An 8,388-nucleotide genomic window follows, 5' to 3' on the forward strand; every position below is an offset into this window, starting at 1 on the left:
AACATTTTGAGTTATATTCATAATGAATCTGTGCAAAGAAAGGCTTTCTCAATATTATTGGTCCACAACAATGAAGACTATGTTGGGAAGTGCAGCATGTGTTGTTATATTTAAAATTTTAATTCTTATAGCTGTATTCATACATTGTTAAACATAGGCAGACTTATATTAATTTTTGCCACTTTACCTTTTATGGATATATTTTCAAACTTACTTCAAAAATAAAGTTCTTAAGTATTACAATCAGCACAAATAATAGACACATCGTTGAAATCTGAGTCTGCATTTATTATGAGTTTTTAAAAAAAGTATGAACAGTATCGTAAAATAAAGGTTAAAAAGTAATTTAAACAATAATAATTAAAATAAATTATATTACTGTATTGCTTTACAATTAATATTGATAATCCATCATTTTGATTTAAGAAGCACTGGGCCACGTCACACCACTTACAAAAGCACATAAATACCATTAAACCTAACGATAAAAGCACATTTCTTCTTCAAAAAAAATATAATACAAAGTCAAATTCTCATAATTTGCATTAAAATCAAAATATACATTATTCAAATAGATTTACGAACACACAGACAAACACAGTCATAATTTAGATTATAAATATTCAGCTTTCAGAACTATACCAGTTCAGATTTTGATACTGTTGTTTCTCATTGTCCGGCTAAGCTATTATTAATATCTATATGTACTAAGATACACGCTACTAACATAACAAAATTAATTACAGAAAGAATTTCAATTAGATAATCTTATACATAGGAATGAGTTATCACATCTTTTCTTTAAGTCTTTAGAGTGATCATTGTTGTGAATGACTTGTTTGAATACACCCTGGTTCATTGCTTTTTTGATTATCTGTCAAACATAAACCCTAGTCTTTAATGAGTCTTTGATATTTTTTGTCACACGTTAATAACGGCCCTAACTATACATGGATATAATAAACTGTAGTAATTTAACTTCTACTAAACTTGTAAATGACAGAGTGAACTCCTCATAGTAATATCAAAAATAATACTTTATAATTATTAGGAAAATATAATACACCATTATATAATATTATGATAAACTTATTTTAATTACATATATAATCGTAATCTGTATGAAATATTCGATACCTAATTAGACATCTAATTTTACAAACAGATAATCAGTTGAATAGTATGTCATAGACAAAAGCAGAATATTTTTATTTTATATTTATTTATCTTGAAGAGCTCCACCAACATCATTTATCATCTTAATAATTGTAAGGATAAATGAAGACATAGAGGGTTTAGACAGTAGATGTAACAAGCAATATACAAGTCGACAGTCTTAATATAGAGTATTCACGCACACATTTATATGATCACATTTAGAGTGAGAATACATGAGCCTTCATATGCACACATAAGCATTTTCTCCTTAACTTATTATATTATGTTAAAGAAGGGACTGTTCCACCATTATTTTTGCATATCCTGATGGTGGGGGGTATCTGAAGTTGTCTAATATTATATCCAGAATGGCTCCATCGTCCACTGAAAGAGATATAATTTGACACTTGAATTATAATACACTTTTTTTATTAGGTCCTTAAATAAGAAATTGGCGTTTTGTACAGGAGGAATATAAATTATAAAGTCAATTTTTATTTGTAAGATATATTTAATTAATCAAAGTATGCACCATTGCTATCTATGCACTTTTGCCATCTCATAGATAGTTCATTGAGCCCTTTGTAAAAAAAAAAACTAAACCAGGGGACGAGAATCAATAAACTCTTTGAAGGCAGTTTGGACTACTGCATCAGAATTGAATTTTTTTCCTTGTCAGAAGTTATCCAAATTTCGAGACCTAATAATTATAACTATGATTCACTGATAATATAGTGCTCTAAAATTATTTTAATTAGCTCATACATAGATACGAATCAGTTTTCATGTCAATAAGAGGTGACTGAAACACTTTTACCAATGTCTACTCACCAAAAAGTGCCGGGTAAACAGTGCCTTTTATGTTTCTAACAGGGATCTCCATGTTTTCGCCATTAAGGAAAAAGTTTAGCTCTACATGGTCATATGCAACACCAATAATGTCTCCTTCTCCTGGCATCACCGCAGCACTCTCCTCACCCTTTTCACTTTCAGGTTTTTCATTCTCTGTCTGGTTCTCATTATCATTTGAAAATCCTGTTGTAACTAAGAGTTCTGAGGTAGGAGATTCCCTTGAGCCTGGTTTTAGGTGATATAATTCAACATTGTCATGCCGTACTGTTCCATCACTGTTTAAACACCATGACTCTTTGTCGACTCCACCTGTAATTAAACAAAAAAATTATTAATTACTTAATGCAAATGAACTACAATCAATATGATTTGATATGTAAAAAATTAAACATTTGCAAAATTTGACCTATTTACATCATTGTGCTTCAAATATGGATGTTGTTTCAAATAATGCTAATATAATTGTTGTGTAACATTGGCAATGATTTGATTATGTCATGACTCATATGACCTACAGCTACGCTGACAATGACCTACGGATGGGTCATCCACAGAATATTAAGTGGTTGCCACCTGGTTTGCCAACCCTGAGTTAAAAAAGTTAAACTTAGTTTAAGGTAAATTAATCTCATGGCTAAGAATGTTTGATTATTTTGTATAATAATATAATGCAACACTTTTTTATTAGGAATGAAAACATTTGTTAAATATTCTTTTTTATAATATATATCTTACCATGGACTCTATTAAGATCTGCGTCCCTTGTCGCGAGGCCTACAGCCCACACTCCTCCCTGTTGAAGTTTCACTTCAAAATATGCTTTGTTTTGAACAAGTGGTGCATTTCCTAGAGCACATCCAGAACCACAAACGCGCTGGCCACCTTTGACTATTACTACCTCATGTCCTGGAAGAAAATTATGATATAATGATTAAAAATTGGTATATTAACTTAAGTATTTAAAACACTACCGAAATGTCATCCCACGCATTTGACGCTCAACTTAGGAGTTTAAGTTAAACTTAATCAAATAAATACTGTACTTAATAATGTGTAACTATGTTTTGTGATATATTATGGTTTCGTATTAAAAAATCAATATAAAACTAAATATTACCCATATGCAATGTATCTAACTGTACTGGATTGCTCTTTACACGTATTGGTACGCTCGGGGTTAAGGAAAATCCATTCATGCAGTTTTTAAAGCAACAAAACATTTTGCTAAGCTTAATATTCCCTTTTAAATGAAATCAATAAGGCTATATAAAGCCAATATGTTTTATTTTTAAAACACCTTATTTACTTTAGACAGTCACAACGTCATTTTCGAATGACATTTGTGTTGTTAAATCGAAAATCAAAATGACATTTACGTCTTGCTATAAAAATTACAGTAACGTTCTTAAATGATTTAGTTTAAATATATCCACTATCCAGTATGCCATTTTTACATTGAGAGTATAAAGTTTTTCTAAACAACTCTTAAACTTGACTTTATATTATTATCGACAATAATTGATCTACGGCGCCATTTTTAATTACCTATTCAGCGTGGAGTCACAACAATTTACTGAATAGTTTAAGAAATAATCAAGATAGTTATGATTTATCAGGAAATGACTGATCATGAATGAAGATAAAAAAAGGAAGTAGAATCTGATTCTACTTCCTTTTTGTATCTTCATTCGTACAAAATGGATCACATGTGAATAAACCAATTACAGATCAAAATATTTATTTTTTTACCTTGAATACGTATTTACCCCAACATTAATAACTTGTAAAATAATCGTTTTCATAATAAAAAAAGTAAACTAACAGTCTGCTAGACTGCTCCAATGCGGGTTGGTGGATACATGTGTGGCAGATTTAGATACAACACACGCAGGTTTCTTCACAATTTTCTTATAAAACACCGCGTGTTTATATGTTTCTAATTCACATCGTGATACCGTCCGGAGGTGAATTATATACACATGGAAATTTAGTGGTACTTGCCTAGGTAATTGGTTTGGTTACCTACATCGAGCCTTCCTCATACTTCACAATATCTTTACCCAAGGCCTTTCTATCATATGTGCACTATTAGATTTTTTAAGTATGTTATTCGTGGATTAAGTACAAATAAAAGGTTGATTTACTAATGTCTTACGATTTACAACCTTTTTTATTATACATGAAAAATACGTCTGTTAAATTGAAAAATCACACCTAATTATGAAATGTTTCTTAATTACTTCATATCACAGTTTACCTAATTTTCCCATAGTTTTAAAAACATGCTTAGCGTAACTAGTTAAGTAAACATCACGTAACATAACGCTGTTCCGTTGGTTTATGTTAAACACTTTTCTTTAATTTGGCTATTTAGTAGAAAGCATAAAACATACTTACGTGTGCATAATTACCGTTAAAAAATGTTTCCACCAATTCAAAAATATATTATATGAAATATTACCAATCACTATATAGTATAAAATAAAGTGCCTTCCCGCTGCCTGTCTGTCCCTGTGTATGCTCAGTACTGTAATATGTACATTACATACATATTACAGTACTAGCTGAGCCTACGACTTAGTACGCGTTTAAATTTGACATAAAAAGTTAAAGAAAATGACAATACTTTCACTACCATTACCATACCGTACCGTACCATTCTTACAGCATTTCATCTCCCTTTTTTCTAATTAAAAAGTACTTCCTTTCTCAGGGAACCAATGTCAGTCCATTGGTTCTTTTGCCATCATCACGACTAACGGGGCCACGGAGCTCAATAAGAGAAGGATCTTCTATGGTAGCTAGGCAAATTTTGTGTCAAACTATATAGTGTATGTAACGTGGACCTCTTGTCATAAGGGCACTATATCTTCCAGTTCTCTATCTCCAATGTAACATTTGTGATTAAGATTTTGAAATGTCAAAGATATATATATTGAAGATTCGCTATAAGTGCCAAGGCCGCCTTTACATGCAACTTTATTTTCTCTTTTTTGTTTCTGTTAAATTTGATATAAGTGTATAAATTTACTCTATATATTATATAATAAACTCTATAGTTTTCTATAAAGTTTTTATTTTATATAAAGGCCAGCAACGCACCTGTAACCCCCCTGGTGTTGCAGATGTCCATGGGCGGTGGTAATCACTTTCCATCAGGTGAGCCTCCTGCTCGTTTGCCCCCTATATCATAAAAAAAACATCGACCCATTCTTATGTTCGAGGCCAAAGTTGGAGTCTAATTTCCTAATTTCGGATTAATTATTTACTATGAATTAGCAATGCAAATATTATACTTATTGAATGCTCTATTTGTGTTAAATATTGATCCATATAATTGATGACGTAAAGTAAACTATCGAAAAGACGTAGGTATTAAACTTGATAAAAAAAAAATCGTTTTCAGCCAGGTGTGTATTATATGAAAGATTTGGAAATTTGATAAAAATACATTACAATATTTTATCATCATCATCAATAATCATCTTATAAATCTTTATTATTATGTATTATAATTATTCTAAATGATAAAGATTATTATTATATATATTTTTTAAACATGTACATATTATTATAAAAACATTTTGTTTGTTTTTCTGTTTAGGTTTTAAATCTTATTAAAAATCGTTTGGTATTTGAGACATTAGCCAAAATAAAAACTAATTTTAGGTTACTTGGTAAGATAAGGAATACACAACTGGGTCAATTGGACCCTGACCCTTAAACTCTGGTCAAAACTCATTGACAAGGTTGCTGAAAGTGACCGTTGAAGAAACGCCCGGAGAAGGAAGAAGACCTCGTACCCGTACCTGACTCGACCAGTAAGCCAAGCAGGAGGAACCTACTCTATGGGTAAGTTAAGGTGTTGAATTATTTAGCATTAATAAAAATTATTGTACAGTTCTGATTAACTAATAACTAGTTAATAGATGCAGGGACCATTGGTGTTACGTAGGGTACATATGTCCTTTTGCACCCCTGACATGGGCATTTACAGTTTGCAAAATTTCATGATCGATTGAGAAGTTACCAAACAAAAATTGAACAAATAAGACTATTAATTGTATCAATTATTAACTTTGTATATATTTAAGGACTTAATGTAAATAATTCTTATGTAAGCAAAAAATATATTTAATTTAATATTACATAATTAATTATGGGGGCAGTTTAACTTTGGATTTGTCGATTCGATGTCGATCGGTTGTGAAGAGAGAAATTATAAGATTAAGTAACCACTTCCATCATATTTTTATTCTTCACACATTACATATATACCTACTTCACATATAATTATTTAAAAGATGTTAGTTTTGTTGCCCCACTCTCTCCCTATGATTTAATATCAGACGAAACTATTTCATAAGTAGGTAATAGTCCCTAAATACACTCTTCAATTTCATTTAATTCGAAAATGATATGAAAAAAAACCAATGGAAAAACTGATCTTGGGATGGGAATTGATCAAAAATATTAATTTTCGATACTTATTCGATTATACGCATAAATCTTAAATTATTTTAGATCATGTATGTATAGGGTTTTCTTGCTTTTATGGCTTGACTTGGCCACTGTGATCCCTGATCCTACTATTTTTGATATACTTAGATAATTAATAAAGACTATTAACTCCATAAATAAATCATTGATGCACAACCACTTTGTGGAACGAGCTTTCACCGGCGGTTTTTCCAAACCGATGCGACTAGGGAATCTTCAAGAAAAGAGCGTACACATTCCTAAAGGGCCGGCAACGCACCTGCAAGCCCCCCGGTGTTGCAGATGTCCATGAGCGTTGGTAATCACTTTCCATCAGATGAGCTTCCACCTATAATATAAAAAAATATTACAATAATATGTTTAATAAATAAATATAAATAAGTACCTACTTTTATACTACTTTTTGACCAAAATATTTTATCATAGTAAGTATAATTATGTAAAACCCTTCCAAAAACCAGTTAAATAAGGTTCAATTTTACTTTAGCGTAAACATTTTTTTACAACTATCTAACAGGTTATATTTAAGTTTTATAAACTTCATTAATATTCTATTAGGTTGAACCTCTTCCAATAGTATTTTAACTTTTTAAGAAGTATTAATCTCTAAAGTCTCAAATAGATAGGTTATTGAACTATTCTGAAGGATCAAAGTTTTAGTCAATACACAAGTGTCCGCAGTACGAGGACCTTTTAAATGAAACGATTCCGAGTTTATATTTGTATCAAATCTATCAGTTAATATTGATTCGTAGTCTTAAATCGAGCGTCATACAAATTATAGATAAATACAAAAACACAAAAGTAAGTTTGTTAAGTGCAGCTATCCCCAAAAAAATCGGCCTGAAGGGTACTTCATTCCATTACTTCTTCGATATATTGTACTGTGCTGTTTTTGTCACGGGAAGTACAGTCGACGGCAACCTCTCCAATCCGCATCAATGAAAGCCATGGCTGGTTGTTTTAATGAGCAAAAATCCCATATAAGGTGAAGGTCCAGGAGGCGAATATCTGTCGAATTTTTGTTTCATCGACACCACATAACAAAGACTTTTATCAACTCACACTATTCCTGTGGGTTAAATAAAATTACATATTTTTTGCCATTGCCAATCTAGAAAATACGATCATATTTTAGAATTGTTATAGCTTATAGCCCTTATAGTCGCGATATTTGACCGTTACTATCGGATTAGGGAATCATTTCATTATTCAGCCTTTATGGCATTGTAGTCTATACTATTATTATAATTTTATAATACAATAACAAAAAAATACTCTTAAATACTTAGGTTAAAATAAAATGTTAAAATCTTATAAGATTTTGTCTGAGTATAATGCGTAAAATGCTTTGCAATTTAAAACTATTATTCCCATTTTATAATTTAAAAAAAACTTATAAATAATAGAACGTTGTTTGATTTTAATAAAAAAAAAAACAAAATTTTGTACATATTTTTTTTATTAATTAGGAATACCTGTATCCTATAAACATGTATTTTTTCAAGCTCATTTCCATTTTCACTATGATTAAGTCAGGTATTTAAAATACCAATTACTTACATATTATTATTATTACTTTTTTATGCAGGCGGACGGGTAAATCTTCCATGTATGCCACCTGATAGTAAGTAGTCACGGCCGTCCATAGACATTGACACCCTAAGAAATATTAACCAATCCTTACATCGCCAATGTACCACCAACCTTGGGAACTAAGATACTATGTCTTCAAATTCCGGTTTTGAAAAACAATACTAGGTTTTGGCGTTTGCCTAAGAGTATCTGATGAATGTATTAAGCCAAGTAAATATTGATTTGTTGAGAGTAATAAGTACCTAATTGAAATATAAATACTAAATATATAAGTAATCTAAT

General features: G+C 30.6%; 1 protein-coding gene across 1 annotated transcript; it reads right to left on the reverse strand.

The window, feature by feature from the left end:
• Positions 1-359: 359 nt before the first annotated feature.
• Positions 360-3,343, reverse strand: LOC125070249 (SPRY domain-containing protein 7). The gene is made up of 4 exons (XM_047680045.1): positions 3,128-3,343; positions 2,746-2,916; positions 1,990-2,319; positions 360-1,542 (listed from the first exon to the last, which is right to left on the reverse strand). The coding sequence occupies exons 1-4, from the start codon at positions 3,228-3,230 to the stop codon at positions 1,445-1,447; spliced, it is 702 nt and encodes a 233-aa protein (XP_047536001.1). The 5' UTR covers positions 3,231-3,343; the 3' UTR covers positions 360-1,444.
• Between the last annotated feature and the right edge of the window lie 5,045 nt (positions 3,344-8,388).

This window comes from Vanessa atalanta, chromosome 2 (genome assembly GCF_905147765.1).
Source record: "Vanessa atalanta chromosome 2, ilVanAtal1.2, whole genome shotgun sequence".
Lineage (NCBI taxonomy): Eukaryota > Metazoa > Arthropoda > Insecta > Lepidoptera > Nymphalidae > Vanessa > Vanessa atalanta.